The 25,862-nt window shown below is 34.9% G+C and overlaps 1 protein-coding gene across 8 annotated transcripts in view; it reads right to left on the reverse strand.

Moving 5' to 3' along the window:
- Nucleotides 1–1,990: 1,990 nt before the first annotated feature.
- The window catches only part of RBM39 (RNA binding motif protein 39), a 29,259-nt gene continuing 5,387 nt past the window's right edge, over nt 1,991–25,862 (reverse strand). For 2 of the 8 annotated variants that reach the window (XM_077872965.1, XM_077872967.1), the window contains 14 exons: nt 23,791–23,985; nt 21,136–21,201; nt 20,986–21,039; nt 18,975–19,092; nt 18,181–18,333; nt 15,704–15,841; nt 14,705–14,770; nt 11,854–12,058; nt 11,376–11,453; nt 7,790–7,840; nt 5,494–5,575; nt 3,636–3,741; nt 3,067–3,145; nt 1,991–2,977 (listed from right to left, as the gene is read on the reverse strand). In XM_077872965.1, coding sequence (XP_077729091.1) covers nt 2,877–2,977; nt 3,067–3,145; nt 3,636–3,741; nt 5,494–5,575; nt 7,790–7,840; nt 11,376–11,453; nt 11,854–12,058; nt 14,705–14,770; nt 15,704–15,841; nt 18,181–18,333; nt 18,975–19,092; nt 20,986–21,039; nt 21,136–21,201; nt 23,791–23,985 — 1,492 coding nt within the window. In that variant the 3' untranslated portion in view covers nt 1,991–2,876. Of the gene's footprint in view, nt 2,978–3,066; nt 3,146–3,635; nt 3,742–5,493; nt 5,576–7,789; nt 7,841–11,375; nt 11,454–11,853; nt 12,059–14,704; nt 14,771–15,703; nt 15,842–18,180; nt 18,334–18,974; nt 19,093–20,985; nt 21,040–21,135; nt 21,202–23,790; nt 23,986–25,083; nt 25,160–25,862 lie in introns of all 8 variants that reach the window. The other 6 variants (XM_077872970.1, XM_077872971.1, XM_077872966.1 and 3 more) reach the window with 5 other exon arrangements.

Raw genomic sequence — 25,862 nt, forward strand, 5'->3', positions numbered from 1 at the left:
GGATGTCATTTGTATAAAATGAACACCCCCCCCACACACACACACACACACGCACAATTATGTTAATTGGCTTCATAAGGTAGTTTCCTTATAATAAGGCCAAGTGGCACGCCCCTACTATAGCCATACATCCCGCGACAGATTGCACTTTAAACTGCATTGCCCCTCAAGGAAAATGGTAATGTTATAATGCACATAAACTACACGAGTCTATTTGGGGGGTGGGGAGGTGTTAAAGACACTACAGAACTACAGCAATACTTCCCAATGTGACATGTGGCCTCAAGAATGCATTATCTGGGGATCCCTGGGTGGCGCAGCGGTTTGGCGCCTGCCTTTGGCCCAGGGCGCGATCCTGGAGACCCGGGATCGAATCCCATGTCGGGCTCCCAGTGCATGGAGCCTGCTTCTCCCTCTGCCTATGTCTCTGCCTCTCTCTCTCTCTGTGACTATCATAAATAATAAATAAAAATTAAAAAAAAAAAAAAGCATTATCTGTAAGATTAAGAATTCATTTGAACTATTTTGTCACACTATTCAAATTACTTCTATCCTTGCTTTAATATCATTTACAACTCATTCTGTGGCAGTGGGGAAATTACTTTTCTCTTGCCACCACTTTTTAACATTGGAGATTAAGGAAGTCTACCTTTGTTAGTTCATCTCCCTGGAAAGTAATGATAAAACATGGGTAAGACATGAATCAAGAATAAAAAAATTTAGGGGATGCCTGGATGGCTAAGCAGTTTGGTGTCTGCCTTCAGCCTAGGGTGTGATCCTGGTGACCTGGTATCAAGTCCTGCATCAGGCTCCCTGCATGGAGCCTGCTTCTCCCTTTGCCTGTGACTTTCATGAACAAATAAAATTTTAAAAAAATTATGAAGGTACTAGGAGGTATTTTGGAAAAACACAGATGTAGTCAGCTCCAAAGAATACTGCTGCCTGGTTTTGAAAAATAATTAACTTGAATCTTGAAATTTTTCTTTACATTTGGTAAGTGAAGCAATTAAGGGAAGTTTTAAGTATCCATTCAAAAGTGTTGGTATTAAAAAAAAAAAAAAAAAAGTGTTGGTATATAATTGTGACGCCTCCAATTTCAAATTGACCAAATATCTGAATAAAACTAGAAAACTTGTGTCTTGGGGGCACCTGGGTGGCTCAGTACGTTAGGTGTCTACCATCAGGTCAGGACATGATTCTGGAGTCCTGGCTGGAGCCTGCTTCTCACTGTCCCTGGCTTGTACTGTCAAATTTTAAAAACTTGAGCCTTAAAAAATCAACAGTAGAAAGAAAGGAACAGGTAAGAGGATGCCTGGGTGGCTCAGCGGTTGAACATCTGTCTTTGGCTCAGGGCATGATCCTGGAGTCCCAAGATTGAGTCCTACATCGGGCTCCCTGCATGGAGCCTGCTTCTCCCTCTGCCCACCTCTGTGTCTCTCTTGAATAAAATCTTTAAAAAGGAAAAAAAAAAAAAAGCATGTAAAGAAATGAATACTAGAAGGTAATCATTCCATTAGGAGCAACACTGCCTACTCAAAAGGTTCAAGGTAGATGCAAAATCTTGAAGTAGAGTTCAGGATATAAATGGTGATGGCTCATTGCCCAAATACAATTAAGACTCAAATTCCTTAATAAAGCAACAAATGCAGCTAAGTAAATTTCGGAAATCAGTTAAATGTTCAAACTTAAAAGGCTTTGTTTGGTATTTAAAAGGTGAAACATTTCTTCACAGAGATCCCTGAATAGACTTAAGAATACCCAGGTTTAAGGCCTAGGCAGCTTTGCTTTTGATAGCTTACCCTAATAAGTACAGGGCTAAGGTATGGTGAAATGGAGGAATGTACAGAGACAATTTGAGGGCAAGGTTCCCCAGACTCTGCACAGTAAGAATTTTCCCCAAGAAGCAAGTCTTGAATAACTACTAAAAGTCAAAGAAACTAATATTCTATTTTCAAGTTTCTATGACTTTAAAACATTTCAAAAATGAAGATTTCTTGTGGCCTTTTTAAGAGAATTTTATTTGAGTGGTTCTTACAAAGGTTGTTGCAATATGAAAGTCATTTTTGTTTGATAGAAATATCAAGCTGTCTTGTCAAACACACTGAAGTAACCCAAAAATATATTTCAGAGCTCACAGAGCTTAAAAAGAGCAAAGATTATATGCAACCAGACAAAACCTATTTCTGCATTTCCTATTTCTTGCTCAGACTGCTTTGCTTACCAGACTGCCACTAAACATCTTGAGGAAATGCAGGGATCATTTTGTTTGGAATCTTAGACACACCAGAACACATAATATTTACAAAGAAACTTTTACAGATACATTAATTGAAAAGATACCATCCAGAAATGTAATCTTGAAATCTTTTTCTTGCCAATTGATCACGAAGCAAGATGAGATTTTAATCAACAGCCCTTTAGCTGTCTTGAATTTCCATACACTAAATGTGTACTCCAGAAACCTCTGCTAAACCATTAGCCAAGTATCAACATTAGTGAAACGTGAAATGTCTAACTGCTGTGTAAAAAGTTAGGCTTCTGAAACATTAAAAACATAATTACATCCCTGTCTGCCTTTTTACATTAAGCACATTTGTTCCCCCCTAGAACTATTCCTATAGATCCTTAATGTAATTTTCTACATGTACATTTAAAAGGCAGAACAAGAGAACAGCTTTGTATACAGTGGGATTTGCTAGTTAGGGATAATGAGCACACTGCATTCCTGTTAACATTTTTATTTTTTCAAGGTAACAGGAATTGTATACAAATGACAGTAGACCCTTGCCTCTTTATTTTTATCTAAATAAAAGATAACTCAAGATGAATTCTCAAGAAAGAAAAAAAGCTATGTACATAAGGGACTATATCTTCCTTCATCGTCTACTTGGAACCAGTAGTTGTGTTGCTGTCATAGAATCAGGGAAGAGGTTGTGGTAAGTTGGAAGAGGTACATATGCTGCTGTTATCATTTTACCTGTTGAAAGAAACAGATAGGAAGGTTTAGTTATGTTCACTAAAATTACATCCTCCATAAAACGACTTAGAAAAACAGATGAAACTCACCAGCAAACCACCTGCCATGCAATGCATTGACAGCAGCAATGGCTGCTGCAATTGATGGGCACTTCACATACACGTTGCCCTGAAATACAACAACAAAAGTTAAGGGAAATATACAATTTTTACAAACTGTCTACAAAAACTCAAGAACTCTATACCAAATACTTGTTTCATTAACTATTATGTATACCTCAATTTCAATCAAATCATTTTCTCCTTCCAAAACTTGTTCTATTCCTTTTTTGTCTATGGTTTCAAAGCAACTAAAACATGAATCAAGATGCCAGGTTTTCATGGAAAGCTTTTAACACTAACCAGCAACACTGCTACAGCATGGCATGATTTTATCTTCAATTAAAGGAGTGTCCTTATTTTGGAGGATGTATATTTAGTATGTTAAAATTTCTTTCAGAATTAAAAAACAAAAACTTCCTAGGATAGTAGTAATATGCCCCAAGTATGCACAAGGGCTAAGTCATAAAAGATTAGTAACATACTGTCACAACACCTGAGGTGACGTGGGTAAAGGGCAGATTAAACTTCTTTTGCTCCAGGGAAAAAAAATAAAATACCTGAGCAGAATTTTTGTCAACATAAATATGAATAACTCCTCCATGTTTATTACATTCTTCAATCACATCATCCTTAATCTCTGTATCCCATCCAACTTCTTCTTCTCTGTAAAAAGTATTAAGCTTTGTTAGATACCATTGAAACTTATAAAATGTTATATATATTCTCACTATATAAATATTTTAAATATGAATTATTTTACTTAATTAAAAAATCATTGACATTAGCAGGGTAGGACACTGAAGGAAATCAAAAGCAAGATATAAGGCACTATTTCCAAGAAAGTTTATGAATTTTTAATTGACCAATTGAGCCATCCAGGCACCCCAGCTTATTAATTTCTTTAATATTTAAAGTATTTATTCATATATATCAAATCATATGTATACCAACAGTTCATTTCACAGCCGAAGCTAAAATAAAAAGTGCACAAGAATCCAAGGCTCCCTATGGTAAACCATGTATTAATATAAACAATGCAAACAGCATGTTACAAACCACTGTAGAAAACATCACTGTATAAGACAATGTTTCAGATCATATATAATTCATCAAATCAACTGAACAGGTTATCTACATTTTCCTTGGAATGTATTATAAATATAATTGATTAAACCAACCAGAAGAGTTCGGAAAGATAAATGGCATTCTAATCATTGTGCCTAGGTATCAGGAAAGAAATTCCTGATTCCTGACCTCCATTAATCTAAGAAGTAAATTTTAGAAGATGCTCTATTCCTACAGAAGATTAAAATAACATTAAAATTTCAAAGCCAACAAGTGGTAGACGATAAAACTGACAATAGAAATAAACACAAATACACATATGAACAAACAAAACAAAAAGAAATAGACCCATAGAGAACAATATGGTGACTGCCAGAGAGGAGGGTGTAGGGATGGATAAATGGGCGAAGGGGAGTGGGAAGTAACACAGGCTACTAGTACAGAAATAGTAAATCAACAGGATGAAAAGTACAGGATAGGGAATATAGTCAATGGTTCATAATAGCCTTGTATGGTGATAGATAGGAACTACAACTATAGTGAGCATAGAATAAGGTATAGTTGGAAGAACTGTTAAGAGCCAGAAATTAATATAACACAATGTGTGTAAACTACAAATAATACTGATACAAAACTTCTTAGATATCGTTGGAAAACAAAATGTCTACCCTTTACTTCAAATCTCACAACATACTAAAAGGAATTAGCAATAATAAAGTTATCATTAAATACCCTAAAATGATCAAAACTTATTTGAAGTGTGAAATATATTGAAGTATACTAAATGTTAACTTAGAAAAGCTGAATATTAATATTTTCATAGTAGTTGAAACCATTAAATCACATGGGTTTCAATGGACAAGTCCATTTATACTTATATCTTTCTCAAATAAAAAAACAGTATAGTACTATAAATGTACTTTACATTATTTTTTTTTAAAGATTTTATTTATTTATTCATGAGAGAAAGAGAGAGAGACAGCAGAGGGAGAAGCAGGCTCCATGCAGGGAGCCCAACATGGGATTCGATCCTGGGTCTCCAGGATCACGCCCTGGGCTGAAGGGGGTGCTAAATCACTGAGCCACCCGGGCTGCCCTGTACTTTACATTATTGTATGAATATGCTACATAAGACATGTAAAACTTACAAGATTGTGTTTATCGACTGTTTATGCTATTTATGAGGCTTTCGATCAACAATAGGCTCTTAACAGTTAAGATTTCAGGGGAGTCAAAATTTACAATACGGAGTTTTGACTGTGCAGGCATGGGTCTGCCCCCCTAATCTCCACATTGTTTAAGTGCCAATGGTATATACCATTTTCAACTTGACCAAAGTCTATTACTTACGTTTGAGGGTTAAACATGTTAGAAAGTTGGAAACACTGTGTTGCAAGAGGCTGAACAGAGGCAGCTGCAGCTAAAGCTGAAGCTAAAAAAAAAAAAAAAAAAAAAGAGAGAGAGAGAAATTAGTTTCATGGAAAATGCATCAGACTAGCCCTGTTGAGTAAAACAAAATAAAAAACCCCCACTAAACCCTATCTGTGAAACTAGGATGATCGGTCACTTCCCTAATTTACCTTATTTACTAATGCTATCAAAGTGTGTAACCAACTTGAGTTTCCAGTAAACTGAAGCAACCTAACATTTGAAACAGCTTTTCTTGAATGAGTTGGAATCTGTAGTTTTAGACGGGAAATTAAACTTCAGGTGTAATCAAAACTAATTCAATTAGACAAATATCAATACAAATCAATCCAGAAAGGCAAAGTATAAAATAAAAGATTGATTTAACTGCTCAAGTTTATACACAAGAAGCAGGGGATGATCAAAATATAATCTTTTAGGGTTTCTTCCCATGAATACAGTTAAACATTTTCTTTAAAATAAACATTATAAAAGGGTTGTTTAACAAACAAGATGCAGATAATCATCCAACCATTTAAAATTTAATATGCCAGGAATATAAACCCTCTTACAAAATCAAATGAATTTTTTAAATGACTAAGTCTGTCTTGGCACAAAACAAAAATAGCATAAATCTATAATATTCACTATGAAAATTAAAAACTACTGGACACTAATATCCAGAAGGAATATTTAAAACCCATACTGGTTTTCAATTTGAAGTGAGAGCACTGTCCAAGACAGCTGCACCATTGCTTTTATGTGATTCACAAAACATTACCAGTAGCTGTTACAGAACTCACCGTAATCACTATATTTGACCAAATTTCATTCCAATATATAACAAACAAAGCTAAGGATAAAACAGCGCATTAGAAATTATGGTAATTAAAATGAACAATCACCTGAGGAAATATCAGAAATTATTTTACTGAGTAAGAATTAGGGCTATGCATGAAATATGTCATAAAAATGATGATTTGTTAGAATTACTAGTGCTTTTGGCTGCTCCTTTATTACTTCAAATAAACATTTTTTCATGAAGCTTATATTAAAATAAAAATGCCAAAAAAGGGTAACATCATATTTTATTCAGAAAAGCAAAAGATGTAACCATGTTTATCTTACAATAAATGTAAAAATGAGGCCCCACTGTGTACACTATCATAAACGATGGACATTTTTTTGGAAATAAATCCTAGGTCATTACAAAACAATTGGAGAGTACTTTATTTTCAACCATTTTCTCAAATGAACTATATTAGGACTAAAAAAAAGATAAAAGTTTTAGAAAGTATGTGATAGGAAGGTTCCAGCTCAAACTAAATGAATGCAAAGCACAATGAATTCAGCATAAAAACAACTAATAGAAAAAAATCTATTAGTTCAACTTTTATAAATCTGTTGAGGAAAAGCAGGATGAGTACTTGTCTCACTTGCTGGAAAAAAATAAAATATATATTTAATCCCTTTTTTAAAAAAGAGATTTTATTTATTCATGAAAGACACAGAAATAGACACACTGGTAGAGGGAAAAACAGGTTCACCGTAGAGAGCCTGATGTGGGACTTGATCCCAAGATTCTGGGATCACAACCTGAGCCAAAGGCAGATGGTCAACCACTGAGCGACCCAGTGCCCCTACATTTAATTCCTATGAAGGAACATGGTAGACCTTTTCATATAGAATCATTCTCCTAAATAACCTTTAAGGACAACGCATGAAAGATGGATACTGAATTAATAGCAAAGTGATCAGAACAAATGGCAGAGATTTGGCAATAAAAAAACAAGAGAAAATAGCCTACTTTAGATACATTTTCAGTCTCTTTGAAATATGCATGCAATTTAGTTCTGTATAATTGCCACATGCTTGGTACTATTGATACAAATCATGAATTTAGAGTCCTTAACCTTGTAAGTTCAGACTCCTGAAAGATTTGTATACTAAAACAACAAATTCCATTTTGACTTAATACAAGGCTAAAAATAATTCTAAGCATACTAAAGCCAAATTTAAAAAGATGCACATGCACATTTTCATTTTCTTTAATCCATGGAATTGTAATGATTTGGATTAGGCTGACTGAAATTACACATTAGGTTAACTATGTATTTACCATATTATGCCATTCTCCAAAAACCAAAAATACAAAATGTACTAAGTGATATAATTAAAAAACAACTATGTGTTGCTAAATTGACATCTACTTCAAAGACAAATAAAAAGCTCAACTCACCTTCAGTCTGTTGAGAAAGTCTTGTTTGCAAATCTATAACAAAAGAGAATTCTACAGCTCAGTGCAGGAACAATGAAGAGCCTCAACTAACAGGGTAAATGTCAGGAAAGCATTAATAAAAGAGGACTACATAGCAGGGTTCATCAAAATAAACTTATAGTAAAACCTGGCAGCCAAACCTCCTTCCCCATTCCTCATTGACAAGGCTTTGGGGCCTTTTTCTTTCCTCCTATCCTAGGAAACTTAACTTATGCCTGTCTTCCTACTCCTAGTTACTCTTCCACATCTCCAATGGATTCCTCTATACTACTCTTCACATGGGAATAATGGGAAATGGGGAAAGGGAAGCACACCGGTCAGAAAATCCATGAAAACCCTGATCTTGAGAATTCAATTCCAAGTACTTGGGCTATTCAACTCTGGCCGAGAAGATAATAGTTTAATAAGGTATGGTTTCTTGGCATAGTCTGGAAATTTAATGAAGTAGGAGTAAATTTTAACCAAGTTTACTATTATCTATATAATACTAGAAAAATTTAACACAACTATTAAAAATAAATAAAATGGGGATTTTTCCCAGTATATTTCCCCATATAATCATTAAATTCTCCACTAGAAGGTAAGTTAACAGAAAGCTGCTTGGCAGTGAAAGCAGCAAGGCTAAATAAATACCATTGTGCTATCTTTAAGTTTACAAGCTATAAAAATACAATTAAAAATTGTTTAGATCCAGTAACCTAATTTTCATTAACACATGTTTCAAGTGCAACAGTTTATCATCGTCAAGGTTTCTTAATTAGGCAAAAATGGCACCTGGCATGCTCAGTGAGTGGACTGAGACAGTCAATGTGGGTTGTGAGTTCAAGCTCCTCGTTGGATTGTAGAGATTACTTAAAAAATGGGGGGAGGGTGGCAAAAAGGAAAAGGGATCAGTACCCCAAATTATGCTGGGGTACAAAAATACCTGTGTCCTAGGGGCTCAAAACTGCTATCTGGGAGTTGAAGAGACATAATTAGTATATACTAAAGGAATGTGAAGATATATCCATAGAGACACTGTCAATAAACTAAATTATAACACAATTTGTCTATTCTTTCCCTACAATAAGGAAAAAGGTATAAGATACCAAAAATCCATCCTATGGGATGCCTGGCTGCCTCAATCGGAAGAACATGACACTCTTGATCTCAGGGTCTGGAGTTCAAGCCCCACGTTGGATGTAGAGATTAGTTAAATAAATAAAAGCTAAAAAAAAACCCATAATCCATGCTATTTCAAGTATATGTAAATCCCCTATCAAGACTTAAAAAGTGACTTTACAGGTCATTTGTGAGAAGTTAGGAAAGAAAGCATGGGTTTCATAAAGATAAGGATTCTATCTTAGAAACCACTTGTTAACCTTCTAAAATAAATTAGTGGATAGAGTGATGACTTACCCTTGGTTTTAAAAATAACAGCCTTAAAGAACTTAGGAGTAAGGGTTTTGGACACATTAACATTCTTTATAGCATTTCAAAAAAAAATTGTGTGAGGATTTAATGTTAACTATCTGGAAAAAAATACTGAGTTATTTAGAAATATTTACCTAAAAATCGAGCCATTATTAATTTGGTTGCAAAAGCAATCTACGGGAAGGGTTAGAAGACAGAATCAAACTTTATAATCATCTCAAGAAACATAAATTAGGGTGAATATAACAATATCGGTAACTAGCTATTTATAACCAATTTGAGTTTTATTTGATCACGGTCAGCCCACCTTAAATATAAACCGCACAATAAGTGTGCCCAAGAAGGTGAGCCATACATCATGAATCCAGAAATATTAGTTGAGAATACTAACTTTCAAAAATCTTCAATTAGGTGAGGATATTGTTTATGAAGAACATCAAATCAACATATAGGATACCACACCCAGGATATAACTAAGACTGTTTAGAAATGAATCCTATGTTACTACATCAAATCTCTGAAAACAGCAAATAACTCAGAGCCTCTAAGTGAAATACCTAGAATATGGTAAACAAGCATTTTCTAAATTACTGAAAAAATGATCTGAACAATGGGAAGCAATAGGAAGATTTAGTTTTCAGATTAAATTGTAATTTTAAAACCACAGACTGGGTTACATTTCTGGAAGGGATGGGTTCCTTTAATGGCTTTGATGATAGTAAGCAGCATTCTATGGCTATTTGCTCACTCAAGAAAGTAGGTGTATAATATTATTTATACAGTCAAAATTTAGGGATACTGGAGGGAGTTATCCCGTGACTCAAGACACAGAAATCCATTAATGGTTAGGACTTTTTCCCCATAAAGATAAACGGGCATGGTTTTATCAGAAAAAAAATTTAAAGATATATTTATTTAGAGAGAGCGAGTGAAAGAGCACACGCACATGCATATGAGTGCGGGGGGGGGGGTGGGGGGGCAGAGGGATTATCAAAGAGACTCCATGCCCAGTGTGGAGCCAGACCACCTGGGGCTGGATCTCATGACCCTGAGATCATAACCTGAGCTGAAATCAAGAGATGGAGGCTTAACCTACTGAGCTACCCAGGTGCCCCAGTTTTCTCAGAAACTTTATAAATACCTATCAGATTTCAAAATAAATAATAGAATCTGACAGAAGAAACACAAAAGGCAGATTTTCTAAAGTTAGTCACAAACTTGTGGATGTCCACTAAAAGGAAAACACTGAAAAGTCCCTTATCTCTAATGAAATATGACGTGAAAGTAAAAAAGGATCCTCTCCCTTTCATTAATGAGTTTTTGATTTAAAAGGAAATCACGACTCAACCACATGAACATTTATATATATTTCAGTGTAGCACTATGGTCTTAAAACTTACATATTTTTAGTTTAAGTCTCATTTTGTTGATAAAATCAATGGACTGATTAAAAATACAAAGTGCCATACTTCTTCAGATTTATATTTCCTGTCTTCCAAAGTCCAAATGCAAATGGTTCTTCTTAGATGTTATAAAAGCAAGGTCTTCAATATTTTAAAATTAATGCTATCCTAGGCTCATAGATTTGGGTTAGTGTCAAGGTTTATAAAAGCAAATCTGAGGTACTTAAGTCATAATGAAAAAAAAAAAAAGGTTCATAAACTGAGCCCCCCTTGTTACACAACTGTACTCTATTTTCCTGCCCTCTTTAGGAGGGCCCATTACCCTAACTAAAAAACTCAAAATAGCATGTACTATTTAGAGGAAAGCAGTTTTCTCTACATTCTCGATAGTGTTAAGTATTTTACATAAAACTGGACTTAAAGGCCCCTGATAGTTTTCTGAACTCAAACATCACAACAAAACATTTTTTTGAAATTAACATAAACTTGTTGGGGTTTTAAAAGTGATGTACTTAAAAAGGTCTAATTTAGGCAATTCAAACTAAAAATTGGTATGTAGGGTTCAAAAAAAATGCCCTGACAGCCTATTATGAGTGAATAATTCTATTTATGAGCTAAGAAGTACTTGATGAATTGAATTCTCAGTAAGTCCTTTTAAATGCAAAAATTTGGCAAATTTTCGAATTAGTGAAAAAACAATGATTTCAAATTAGAAAAGATTCAATTCCTACCTGCCACAGCACCAAATGCCAAAGAGCCACTCATTTGTAGAGCCTGCTGTGCTGCTGGTGGAATCTGCAAACCCGTACCTGTATAAAAAAAAACAGATCTTGTAACTTGTATTATGTCAAGGGCAGAAAAACTAAGTTTTCTGGGTCCTTACTACCACACCAAAGTCACTTCACTAAAAGTATTTACAAGCAGAACATAGTATAATAGTGGCAACTAAGTTTCTCAAGTTTAAGAATGGAATTATTATGATAAAGCAAAAGGAATCTTATAATGTATGCTGTGGCACTCAAAAGGCATAAATTAGATTCCATTAGAACTTTAAAGCAAGTAATTCCATATAAAGGTGCATAAACCACATAAGGCGGTCAACTCCAAAAATAGAAAAACACCCTTTTCATTTATTAGTTTATGTAAGTGGGCTACCTTTCTCATTACCATATCCACAATAAATCATTCACAACACTAAGAAAAACTTACCTTCTGCAAGCCTTGCCATTAATTGGAGACGACCAGTTGTTCCCAAATCAATTCCAGTCCTTTCCAGTTCATCACTGTCCAAAAATGAGCTAGCACTGGAAGCATCAGTACGTTCAGTAACATGACCAACTTTCATTGGTCTTCCTGCTAACTCAAATCCATTAAGTTGTTCCAAAGCCTTCTTGGCACATTCTGAATCGGAAAACTGTATAATTGAATGAGGGGTAAAAGTAAGAAGTCCCATATATTAAATCACATATATATGTAAGGTAAAGCAATTCTTACTTATTTGGTCTAGTATATTCATCAATAATTACACAATTGGATGCAAAGTAGACATTATTCTAGCTTTTAAGTAATATAAGCTATATTATCAGATCACAAAAGCTGATTCAAATCAGCTTAGCTATGTGAGGATTTAAAAAGCAAGATAAGACCAAGTAATGCCTATCTTCAGAAATAATCTTAGTAACAGAATGTGTAATTTTCCAAAGATAAAAATGCATCTCCTTAAATGTCCTGGGATAAACTAAAATGGTGTTTTCCTTCCATAAACAAACAACTATTTGGGAGCATGTGGGTGGCTCAGTTAAGCATCTGCCTTCACTCACATCAGGACCTCAGGGTCCTGGGAGGGAACCCCAAGTCAGGCTCTCAGTTCAGCAAGGAGCCTGCTTCTCCCTTTCCCTGGCACTCTCCTGGTCATGACCTCAGTCCTGGAGGGAGCCCCAAGTCAGGCTCTCAGCTCAGCAAGTAGCCTGCTTCTTCCTTTCCCTGGCAGTCCCCTGCCTGTGCTGACAGAAGGAAGGAGAAAGAACAAACGAACTATTTAGAAAAATTAAAAGTTCACTCAGGTACTACTTTTCATACAACATTCCGGGTCATCTTACTACCAATAAAATCATAAAAATGTTTTTTCCTACGATGCCAGGGTGGGTCAGTGGTTGAACATCTACCTTCAGCTCAGAAGGTGATCCCTGAGTAACTCAGGTGCCCAAACCGTGAAAATTCTTAATATTCAGGATGCAAACAGAAATTTAGTTGCACACTCTTATTTTCATTTAACGAAAAAATATATCCCTAGCAATTCCATAGCTTAGTATTTTTCATCAATGTGTTTAAAAACATTTTATTTGGGAAGGAAAAATAACAGATCCTTACAAAAAAATTAACCAACAAACAGCACAATGTAAATGTGCATAATCTAGCATTACACAGATTACTAAATAGTAGTAAATAGTTTGCATAGTTGATGTTAAAAACATTTTTAATGGGATGCCTGCGTGGCTCAGCGGTTGAGCATCTGCCTTGAGCTCAGGACATGATCCCATGTCTGGGGATCAAGTCTCACATAGGGCTCTCTGCAAGGAGCCCGCTTATCCCTCTGCCTGTGTCTCTCATGAATAAATAAATGAAAACAAATAAAACTTCCTCTATCACTAAAGAAGATTTTTTTGAATGGGGGGGAGAGAGAGAATCTGAAGTAGGCTCGACACTGTGTAGATCCAGATGCAAGTCTCGATCTTAACAACCCTGAAATCATGACCTGAGCTGAAATGGAGTCAGATGCCTAACCTACTGAGTCACCCAGGCGCCCCAAATTTTATTAAAATTTAGATAGAACACACACACACAATTTAAATATAACACAATTATAAGTCCTTGATTAGAACTAGGACCTAAAAAAAAAAAAAAAAAAAAAAAAAACTGGGACCTATATAACTTTTTTCTATGACAGCAGCTAAAATGACAATCCGCATTTACAGCATCAATAACAATTTTCAGAACCTTCCAAAGTTCTAACACCGAACATTTGAAAAATTGCTATTATGTAATTGAATTCCATCTGTAAATAAAACATAAGAGAGTTTACTTTAAAAGGGGCACTTAAATTTGAAATTATTCCCGCTGCCACCTAATACTCTCTTCAATCAATGGGCTGCAATGGCCAATCACAAACTTTTTTTTTTAGATTTCATTTATCTAAATGAGAAAACATGCATGATGAGTACGGAGAGGGGCAATAGGAGAGGGAGAATCTTAAGCGGACTCCATGCCCAGTGTAGAGCCCAAGGCAGGGCTGGATCTCAGGACCCAGAAATCATGATCTGAGGTGAAATTAATAGTCAGATGTTTACCCAACTGAGCCATCCAGGTGCACCACACCAACACACACTTTTAATAACATATAAAAATATTACAAACTAAAGAACTCATAATGGGGTCATAAACTTCAATTACATGAAGACTTAGCTATGCAAATGGACTATAAACAAGATAACAGAAAACTGGCGAAAACGGCAACATTTGGTAAACACGGCTACAATTATTCTAAACCATTTAAAAATATTAACCATGCACCCTTCCCCATTATGAACAACGAATAAAGTTTTACTGTGGTACTTTGATCTAAAACCTTAAAGTTGGGATCCCTGGGTGGCGCAGCGGTTTGGCGCCTGCCTTTGGCCCAGGGCGCGATCCTAGAGACCCGGGATCGAATCCCACATCGGGCTCCCGGTGCATGGAGCCTGCTTCTCCCTCTGCCTATGTCTCTGCCTCTCTCTCTCTCTGTGTGTGACTATCATAAATAAATAAAAATTAAAAAAAAAAATTTAAAACCTTAAAGTTAGGGACGCCTGGGTGGCTTATCAGTTGAGCGTCTGTCTGCCTTTGGTTGAGGGCATGATCCCGGAGTCCCATGATTGAGTCCCAGCATTGGACTTCCTGCATGGAGCCCACTTCTCCCTCTCCCTCTGCCTATGTCTCTCATGAATAAATAAATAGTTAAAATTAAATAAACAAAACCTTAAAGACAATCATTCACGTCATAGTATTAATGATAATTGCTTACCGTAATAAATCCATATCCCTTAGATCGACCTGTTTCACTATCCATCATGAGTTGGATACTTTCAATCTAAAAATAAAAACAATTATAAGTGCAAAGATGGAAACAAAAGCATTTTATTCTTTGAAACATGGTTTAAAGTATCTTCCCCCAAAAAACAAAAACAGACCATCAAAAACCCTCATTTCCAAAAAACCTCTGAAAGCCTAGACACTACCCAAACAAGAAGCTATGCACTGTGGAGCATGGAAAAAAAAAAGTACAATCTTAGTCTTTTGCCTCAAAAACAAACCACTAAAATTCCAGATGTCCTTTGTAAACTAAAATCAGGTGTAAGAAATAAAATTGTTTCCTTTCCATTATAGTAAAAATACGAAACATTAATTCTAATTAATACTAGACACATTAAATTATCCAAGATGTTGGATTAATTAAGCAGGGGTATCTGGGTGGCTATGTCAGGAAAGCATGGTGACTTTTGGTCTCAGGGTTGTGGATTCAAGCTCCATAGTGGGTGTACAGATGACTTTTAAAAGTCTTAAAAAATAGGGGTGCCTGGGTGGCAGTCAGTTATGTCTAACTCTTAGTTTTAGCTTAGCTCATTATCTCAGGGTTGATGTATCAAGCCCTGCCTCAGGCTCCACGCTCAGTCTTGAGACAGTCTCTCCTCTGCCTTTCCCCACTACCCCGCCCACCCTTCTCTTTCAAATATATGAATAAATCTTTAAAAAATCTTAATAAAATCAACACTGAATGTAGTTGATCGCTGCACAACTGTCAACACATTAAAAGGCAATCAACTGTGAACTATATGACTTGGGTACATCACAGTACCTCAATAAAGCTGTTCATTCATAGCATGAAAAAATACAGTAGTCATATACTACAGTTCTTCATGTTGTATTAATTTCAGGAATACATTAATTTTGTGACTATTATTTACTATGCAATTATACTTGGATCAAGAACCGATTAAGGATAATTGGAGATACTGGGACTTACTCTCCCAAAAGGCTCAAAGATCCCCCGAAGCATATCTTCAGTTATGTTAAAGTGTAATGAGCCCACATAAAGCCTCATAGGTCCAGCACTTCCCTTTTGTAGATTGTTTGCCATTGCTGCAGCTCTGTTTTTTTCTGCCTATAAGTTGGATGACAAAATGGACATCACACACTAATCCAAAACATTTTAATCATAGTAAATCTCATTCCGGTTTGCTTAATGACAAGCGATGCGAAAAGTGATGAAACCACACTCTTTAGTAAGTCATACACAAAAAAGCTTTTGTATGGTTCCACTTATATGTGACCGTGATTAATGGCACCGAATTAAGAATATGGTTCAAATGCCATTTTCTAACCATAAACCTCAATATTTTACTTAATGTAAGATACATATTTTGCAGCAACTTTTAAGTTTTAGGAGCATATACAAGTCATATATTAAACAATCATATTACCTTATTTCTTACATAAAATGAAATCAATACTAAAAGTACACTATGCCGTCTTAAAATGAAATCAATACTAAAAGTACACTATGCCGTCTAAATGAGATGCATCCTGATATCAGATCATGGTAAATGTGGAAAGTAATACTGTTTTTTTGGAATTCATAAATTATTCGATATTCATTAAAATTAACACCTCAAAATCACTGTTACTCAAAGTACAATACACCAATTGCTGCTGCCATAAGGCTTTTTTTATGTCAATATAAAATCAAATCAAAGCTTTCAGTTTAGCTGTCATCTTTTCCATTGGAAGTCTTTCTCAAAGATAGTATTTATCAATTCATATTTTACTACAAGCTCCTCTTCTTGTTAACAAACTGAAACATTTTGAGCAGTATATATCCAAAGGTGGTGGGCAGCCCAGGTGGCTCAGAGGTTTAGCTCCGCCTTCCACCCACGGTGTGATCCTGGAGGCCTGGGATGGAATGGAGGCTCCCTGCATGGAGCCTGCTTCTCCCTTCCACCTGTGTTTGTGCCCCCCATGAAAAAATAAAATCTTTTTTTAAAAAAAGTGTTAACCATTTCCTAACAATTACTTTCCTACTGTGTATACACATTCAAGTGAAAAACACCCAATATTTAGAACTTAACTTTATAAAATCATTTAAGTTTGATAAATAACCAGTTTAGAAGTTACACAGTATCAATCAACAGACTATTTCATCTTGGATTGCAAGAATATTTAAATCCTATATTCTTGGGCAGCCAGGGTGGCTCAGCGGTTTAGCGCCGCCTTCAGCCCAGAATGTGATTGTGGAGTCCCACCCACATCGGGCTCCCTGCATGGAGCCTGCTTCTCCCTCTGCCTAGGTCTCTGCCTCTCTCTCTGTTTCTCTCATGAATAAATAAAATCTTTTAATACATACATAAATAAATCTTATATTCTCCATTTAAAAAAAGACCCTGAGCTATCAAGCATGACAGGTATCAGTAACTGTCTTAATAAAAATAGGTATTGACAAAGAATCCTAAAAATACTTTCATATCATAGAAAGATACATTCCAATTTTTCCACACTTAAATAACATTAGTAACACTAATTTCATTTCAAAGGCAATACTGGATTACTATGAAGTACCAGCAAAGAGGAACTAAACAAAACATTCTCAAAATCAGTTCAAAACATCTTACCTTCAAGAAATGCTAAACAGGATAGCTATTCGAACTAATTATAACATTTTATAGGGCAGCCCGGGTGGCTCAGCGGTTTAGCGCCGCCTTAGGCCCAGGGCATGATCCTGGAGACCCAGGACCGAGTCCCATGTCAGGCTCCCTGCACGGAGCCTGCTTCTCCCTCTGCCTGTGTCTCTGACACTCTCTCTCTCAAGAATAAATAAATAAAATCTTAAAAAAAAATTTATAAAATCTTATACTACTGTGTATTATAAAATAGTGAAGACATTTGTAATTAAACATTGATTAAAAATGTCAAAAATAACTCTATTTTAAAGGGTAAACAAATTCTTAAATGCTTCTATCCCCATCCAATAAATCATCACAAATCATTAAAATTCTAGACCAAGTTTTTAGATATTTTTCATGAAACAGATTTACAACTTGTATTAGAACAGGGGGATCCCTGGGTGGCTCAGCAGTTTAGCACCTGCCTTCAGCCCAGGGCATGATCCTGGAGTCCTGGGATCCAGTCCCGCATCAGGCTCCATGCATGGAGCCTGCTTCTCCCTCTGCCTGTGTCTCTGCGCCTCTGTGTGTGTGTCTTTCATGAGTGAATAAATAAAATCTTAAAAAAAAAAAAAAAAATATATATATATATATAAGATGCTGTTAAGAATATATGGTATCGAAATAACAAAGATAAAATTAATAATAAAAAAAAGCTGTTCTAAGAAGATCTAAATGAAGGTAGTAATGATTACATACTAAAGTACTACGGTGTAATACTAAGCAACAGCAGGCTTCTTAGACTATCACACTAATCAAATTCCTAAAAAAGGAAAAAAATTACCTGTGATGCTTGTACTATGATTGGCACACCTAAAACACGTTGGCCAGTTAATCCTATTGCTAGAGGCACTGAGCTAACATCCACAAACTCCACATATGCAATTCCTTTGGAACGTCTTGAATTTCGATCAGAAATCATTCTCACATCTCGAACCTAAAAAGAAAACACACACTTAACAAGATTCTCCTTATGCAACATCTACTGTAAAACCAATTAAAAAAAATTTTTTTTAACTGACACCGTGGTTTTATTTAAGTTATGCCTATGCCCAACATGGGCCGGAACTCACAACCCTGAGATTAAGAGTCTCATGTTCTTTGGACTGAAGCAGCCAGGTGCCCATGTTTTAAGTAACCTGTCAGTCCTCTTCTACTTTTGATGAATGTGTGATAATAGGTTATTAATTCCAACATTATTATAACTTCTGAGTCAAAACAGAAATGTCACCCAAAAGCTTCCCTAACTGAATTTTACTGTATCAAAAGACTTAGTGTTTAAATGTTCTCTAATTTGGGAAGCTGGCTAAGCAGTTGAGTGTCATGCCTTTGTCTCAGGCAGAGATCCAGGAGTCCCAGGATTCAGTCCCGCATCAGGCTTCCTGCTTGGAGCCTGCTTCTCCCTCTGCCTATATGTTTCTGCATCTCTCTTTGTGTCTCTCATGAATAAATAAAACCTTTAAAAAATTCAAAAAATAAAAAAAATTCTCTAATTTAACCTAACATATTGATAATTATTAAAATGTTCACCAATTCTCATTTGCTCTATCTCCCTGAACAGACTAAATAAAACCTTACCTTGCCTACTGTAGAGAAAAACTCTTCCAAATCCCTTGGCCGAATTCTTGCTGCCAGCTGCATGCAAAAAACTGTCCTTGCATCTCTTTCCTCAGGAGTTAGATTATCAATAGGTTCCCTAACAGGAATAAATATTAAAATATTTTATAAATTGTTTTCTTAAAATAACCTCATAATATTCATTTTCAATAAACAGAATAAACTTTACCAGAAGTAGTTTGTCACTATTCCCACTATTTCACTTAAGATTTATATAAAATGTTCATAAAATAATTTGGTGACTCAATTCCCTCAACAAGATCATAGTTGCAAATGTTTCTTCTACTAATATCTTACATGGTGTCAGGACAAAAGTCCATTGGCATTTCAATCTTGTAAATGGTAATTTCTGCAGAATAATAAAAGACCAATCAGAAGCCCGAGAGTTTAAAAATAATCACTAAAAAGAACCACTGACTAGCTACAATGTCAAAATGTTCCAAAATTAGTAGAAAGGATGATTTTCTGAAGCAAAATCTAAAATCATGATGTGATTTTAGTTTGACAATCACAAATGACAAACCTGAGATGAGAGAACTATTTTGATTTTTCCCTCTGAACTTTTATTTAACAATTTTAGATATATGGAATAGTGACCTGGTCATTTACTCAGTCTTATAAGACTACAAATTTAGTATCCAAAAAGCAATGTTTCTTGATGGTTATAAAACACAAAAATACCCATACGCAAAACAAAAATTAAAAGTATTATCTACACAAATACCAGTAGTGGGATTCAATTTATTCATTTTTACAAAGAATCTTGAAGATTGAGGGCACTTCTGATTGTATGTAGGTAACTCAAGTGCCCAAGTAAAGAGCACATGAGATATAACTTAATTTCATGAATTTCAAGGAAAAAATATTAGTTTCTATTAACATTATTTATTATAGAGCATCATTAAGGCTAAGTTTGTAAGTAAATCCTTAACATAAAAACATAATACATTCTGGACATTTTCAGAAGTTACTTTTAGAATATTCCACCTACAAAATTATGACATTTCCTTCATGAATCAGGTTATTTTAAGCAGGTAATTTTAAACTATAAAACAGTTACAAAGCAAAGACCACAACCAGAAAATGAGAATGGAGCATTTTCTTTTAAGTGTTAAATTAAATATTAAGAGTAAAAAAGCTCGGGATCCCTGGGTGGCGCAGCGGTTTAGCGCCTGCCTTTGGCCCAGGGCGCGATCCTGGAGACCCGGGATCGAATCCCACATCGGGCTCCCGGTGCATGGAGCCTGCTTCTCCCTCTGCCTGTGTCTCTGACTCTCTCTCTCTGTGACTATCATAAATAAATAAATTTAAAAAAAAAAAAAAAAAAAGAGTAAAAAAGCTCAATGTTACAAAAAGGAGCCTTTAAAATCATTAGTTTTCATCAAATCCTAGAATTAGAATACATCAAATAACAAACTCTAAATTAAAATTAAAAGGTACCCTTTAAGGGAAGCCAAAAGGAACACCAGTAATGAACAAGGCTACCAAATATTAGTTTTCCCTGAACCAAAATATATGGTAGGTTTGATAGGTTAAGTCTTAAGGTTATTTAAGAGGAAAATAACCCAAACACTCAAAAATATAAGATTGCTACTTAGAAACAAGTCAATTTGGTTAAGACTTTGACAATTTATCTCAGCAGAGAGAACCAGATGATAATCCATGATTTGTTACAATCAATTCCTCATGAGGCTATTTTAGTAACTCACAATTTATTAATTCTAAAGTAGGTGGAGTCAAGTCTATTTAAAGTTTTCTATAATCATTAAATTTTAAAGGGATTTAAGAGCAAATATATCTACACATTAATATAATTACTGCTCCATTCTTAGTTATGGGATACTAAAATGAAAACTTACATATCCACATTAATTTAACATAATTCAAATTACCAAATGTTAATAAATTTGACATTAGCATAAGTTACAAAAGCTCAAAGTGCTAAAGAAAAAAAAATAGGGACAACAGCTACCTCACGGGGCTCTTGTCTTTTCTGAATGGACTTTTGCTTCGGGAGCGTCGTCTGCTGCAAAGTTAAAAAGTTTCAGAAATTACCCAAACAAGTACATCACATTAGTTCCTTGAAAAACAATTTAAACAATTCAGAAGTATGTTTAAAAACCTTAATTTGATGCTATGAGGCAACCCAATCTTTCCTCGGATGGCACTGTTAAATTTTGGTCCGGAGCTAAAAAGGAAACACAAAATTACACTAGTTACAGGGTTAGGGTCTTGCTAAGATCGCGTTCATGCGCTCTCCAGCAAGTTTAACATTGTTTAGGCTGATTTTTTTCCACCTCAATTATGAAGAGGAAATAAAAGACTTTTTTTTCTTAACTCTATCCCAGGCAAACTGCTCTTATAGTTATCCATCCTGGACCACTGAGAGGTGCCGAGACCAAAGGTTACAGCCTCAATATTAAGATTCTGAAAATTCTTTCATGTTTAGTCTATATTTTCTTAATTACACGTTTTTGAATACATTCCTGAGATTTAAAAAAGTGAAAATAAATCACCCTCAACTTCCCTCACACCAGAAGTAACTACAATTAACAATTTGGTGTGTATCTTTGCAGATTTGTTCCCAAGAATATATGTATTTATATGTACGTACATACACAACATTCATACATACGTTTTGTTTGAGGTTTTTTTTTGTTTGAGTTTTTAAAAGGGGACTATAATTATTATCATAAAACTCGAACTTTTCAATTTAACAGTAAATCTCAGAGACTGCATGAAAGCAGTTTTCATGTCATACTTCACTTCTTTCTGCCAAAACGTTCCATAGTAAAGATGTAAAGTTAGTATTTCAAAAAGTTTTGTGAACTTGATGTAATAAATCAATGTTTTCAAAAGAAATGATAAAATTATTCTAAGATCCAGTTTTATTCTTAGTTGAAAAAAGGCCCAGGGCAGCCCGGGTGGCTCAGTGGTTTAGGGGCGCCTTTGGCCCAAGGTGTGATCCTGGAGACAAGGGATTGAGTCCCGTGTTGGGCTCCCTGCATGGAGCCTGCTCTCCCTCTGCTTTATGTCTCTGCCTCTCTCTCTGTGTCTCTCATGAATATAGAAGTAAAATCTTAAAAGAAAAAAAAAGAAAAAGAAAGAAAGAAAGAGAGAGAGAGGGAGGGAGGAAAAGAAAGAGGAAAAGAAAAAGAAAAAGAAAAAGAAAAAAAGGAAAGAAAAGAAAAAGGCCCAATAGTTTTGGGGCTTTATTTTTAAAGACCAAATTAACTTAAAGGGACAGGTCATATGTCCCTTAGTGCTCATCCTACTCTCCTTTTTAATAAGGATAGCAAAATCAAAGTAAGTGGTATGTGATCAATGTTTGGACTCGTTTTTCATGGACTCATACCTGCAACACCCAAGCAGCTCCAAATAAAATTTTACGGTAAATGGGTCCTTCATAATTCAGACTAACAGTCACAATTAATAAATTAAAGATCACATGAAACCACACATAAGAACTAAATCATTTTTAAGTCAGACCAGGATTATAGGATGCCTTCAAGTATTCATCACTCAAGAGACAAAATAATATACAGAATTTATTAAGGTGATCCTTTTCCTATTTAAATTCCGTAAGAACAAGTATGGTAAATCTTAACATATTAGACAAAAAACAAAGAATTAATCAGTAAGAATTAAAATATTGTGGTCCTCTTTCAGCTCTTAAAAGCTTTGTGAAATAAGGAGCTACGAGGAACTCAGTAAACAAGTTCAATCCCCACCCCCAAAGGTTAAAGAGCCAGGATCAGAATCCCAAAGTGTTACTAACTTTAATGGCTTCAAATAATACCCAAACATTTCATGAATAGAAGTATTGTAGGTCCTTTATTTTCATTCTCTTGTTAATTCAATACTCATTAAGTTCACTTGTCAGTTGTTACCTTTTTTTTAAAAGGTGACAAATCAAAACTTAAGAGTGTTAACTTGTCCCCGTGAAAGAGTCAAAACTCTTACCCAGATGTCTTTTTGAATTTTACCTTCAACCATTCAAGTTATCAAGGCTAATTTTAATACCTCTCCCCCAGTTTATTTACAGTAACATATTAAGAGGGAATATCATAAAGCTCTAAGGACTGCTACATTCAATCCTTGTTTTGTAAGAGATGTAGGTAGATTCCTTCCAAACATGGTTTTTTAAATAACTAAAGTAAAATATGTTTCCAACTTGTTAATTACATTCAAACTTCCATAGTTTCAAAGCATTTTAGTGTTTTATGATTTTTAAAAATCTTAAATATAAATGTGATGAGCTCCAAAATTCATCATCATAAAGGAGCATACATCAAATTCACAAAGGGTCTGTCATTTCAGCTGAAAACAGCCAGACAAGATTAATTAAATATTTGACTAAATATACATATTTATAACATATCTATTTGAGCTTTAGAATTTTAAATTTATATTCAGTAAAAAATATTTGAAATAGCTCATATACTTTTAAGCTTTCAAATATTTGTCACTACCACCCATATCAAATCTTTTAAGCACTCTAGTGCTTTGGTTTAATTTGGACCAGCATACAGTTAAAATATTTTAGATGGAATAACAGAAAATAATCTGTATGCCTAGTAAAACAAAAATTATGTATTGGTCCACACACTGTATTCCTAATTTGCTAGTGTTTTCAATGCCAATATCCTCATTTAATGCTTTTTAATTAGGAATATTGAAAAACAAAATTTTACAAGGCAAATTACTCAGGTTAAATTGTTTTCTGGATACTCAGAATGATTCTTAAACCAAAATCATCATAATTATAGTTACATACTAAGGACTTCTGTAGCGGCCTCTGAATCTGCGATCTCGACTTCTTGAGCGGCTCCGTCTCCTTTCTTTGCTCCTACTTCGCTTCCTTTCGCGACTTTTGCTCTTTTTCCTTTCTCTATCTCTACTTCGTTTCCGTTCCTTACTTTTGCTTCTTTTTCGTTCATGACTACGACTTCTGCTCTTGCTTTTTTTCCTCCTGAGAAGAAAAAAATTACCATTATCTTGCCAGTTTAAAAAACTGCCAAAATATACTTCCTTTTATGGTCAGAAATCTTTTAATCTTTTTGTAAATTTATCTTGCTATTTTTACTATTATACAATGATACATAATCATACCTATGGAAAAATAATTCCTAGGTAAGGTAAATAGCACCCCACCTTTGCCTTCTACTACTGAAAATCAGCCAGCAGTCAGTTGACAATCAGTTGAAAGCGGGAACTATAATGATCTCTCCTGAGAGTCAGTTACAGCTTTAACAAGGAAATCATTTGTTGGGAGGTAGACGATCAAAACCTGAACTTTTAAATCTTTGACCAATATATAACTGGCCACAGTAATAAAAGTTACAATAGACTATGTTAACATTTAAGTAAGTGGGCCATATATAAATATTTTTATTAAAAACACTAATTTCCCTTCGTGAGCCATTTTGACCCAATTTATACATATAAAGAATGAGTATTTTATACTTCAAAGGGTCACACCAGCATCAATATTTTGGTTTTCATGGGCACACAATAAAACTAATGCAATAAAATGCATTCCGACACACCTAGATTTTTGTGACCTTTTCATATACTTTCTATTTAAAGTTACAAGGAGTACACCAGAAAATGGAGCATGCCAGTTTATACAAGCCTGTGGGGTGCAATCAAAAACAAGGATCACCACCTTTATTAATCTTTATAAAATCTCAAACTCTGAAAGGTAAAAAAGCCAGTCAGTCATATCTTTCTGTTCATTTGTTTTTTTCACAGTATACCACCCATCCATTTTGTAATTAAATCTTACCATCTGTACCTCTGTGTCATCACCCAAATTTTAGAGGTGCCTTCAGATATTTCAATATAAATTGAAAGACATTTCAAAATAAACTTATTCCACTAAAATGTCAATTTGTAGTGGCTAAAAAGATACTTAAACATTTTGACAACTCTACATCATTTGGAAAATTTAATTAAACTGTTTAGTCCTTATCAAAAGCAAAGTTAGCACAAGAGCAATTGAAGTCTGCCTCAGAGAACCTGTAAGCAGGTCATCTTAGAGTGCATTGAAAATAGAAAATGAAGACACCCACCTTCTGGAATCTTGAAACCCACACTCCAATCACAAGGAGATGTAGAGCTTTCCAAGGAGGCAGAAACTTTGTCTAAAATTTCAAGATAATCCACCTGACTGTCAGAAATGTATATGCTAGGTAGCACATGACAGAAAATTAGGCTACACTCATTATTTATATAGAAGTCATCAAAGCAATGCCCAGAAGGGCAACAGATTACATTCCAACTTTGTTGCCTGGAACACCTTACACTATGTCTTAGCCTAAAGAATTCTGTGAGATAGCTATAATCAAAAGTCCTACATATAATCAATCAGAGGACAAAGTAAAAAGTAACTCCATCCCCCACAAAAAGGACAAAGTATTGCTTTATTTTTGGCCCACAGCAGAGAGGCAGCCAACCTCCCAATCTACCTCTTTTTAGGCCCAAAACTTATTCTGCCAAAGGAAAGGACTGGAAAATTGGAGAGCTAACTTCAACTAAAGGTCTTCCTAGAACTTTTTTCAAATGAGTCCCCACCCACATCTGAAGGCAACCCCAGACAGGTAAAAAGACAGCAACATACTAAGACATTCAGAAGCACAATCCTCTTCATAAAAGCCCAGACAAAAATTTAAGAAAGCAATATACTTCTCTATAACAAATTGCAGCTTGAAAGAACATTAAGTTAACTAAAGAAGGGTTATCAAAATCCACACTAATAGTCAAATCCTGTTACAACTTAAAAGGGACTTTCCAAAGTCTTTAGTGGCAGTGGAATTTTGTACTGAACATCATTGAAGTAAATGGTCC

The sequence above is a fragment of the Canis aureus genome, chromosome 26 (assembly GCF_053574225.1).
Source record: "Canis aureus isolate CA01 chromosome 26, VMU_Caureus_v.1.0, whole genome shotgun sequence".
Taxonomy (NCBI): domain Eukaryota; kingdom Metazoa; phylum Chordata; class Mammalia; order Carnivora; family Canidae; genus Canis; species Canis aureus.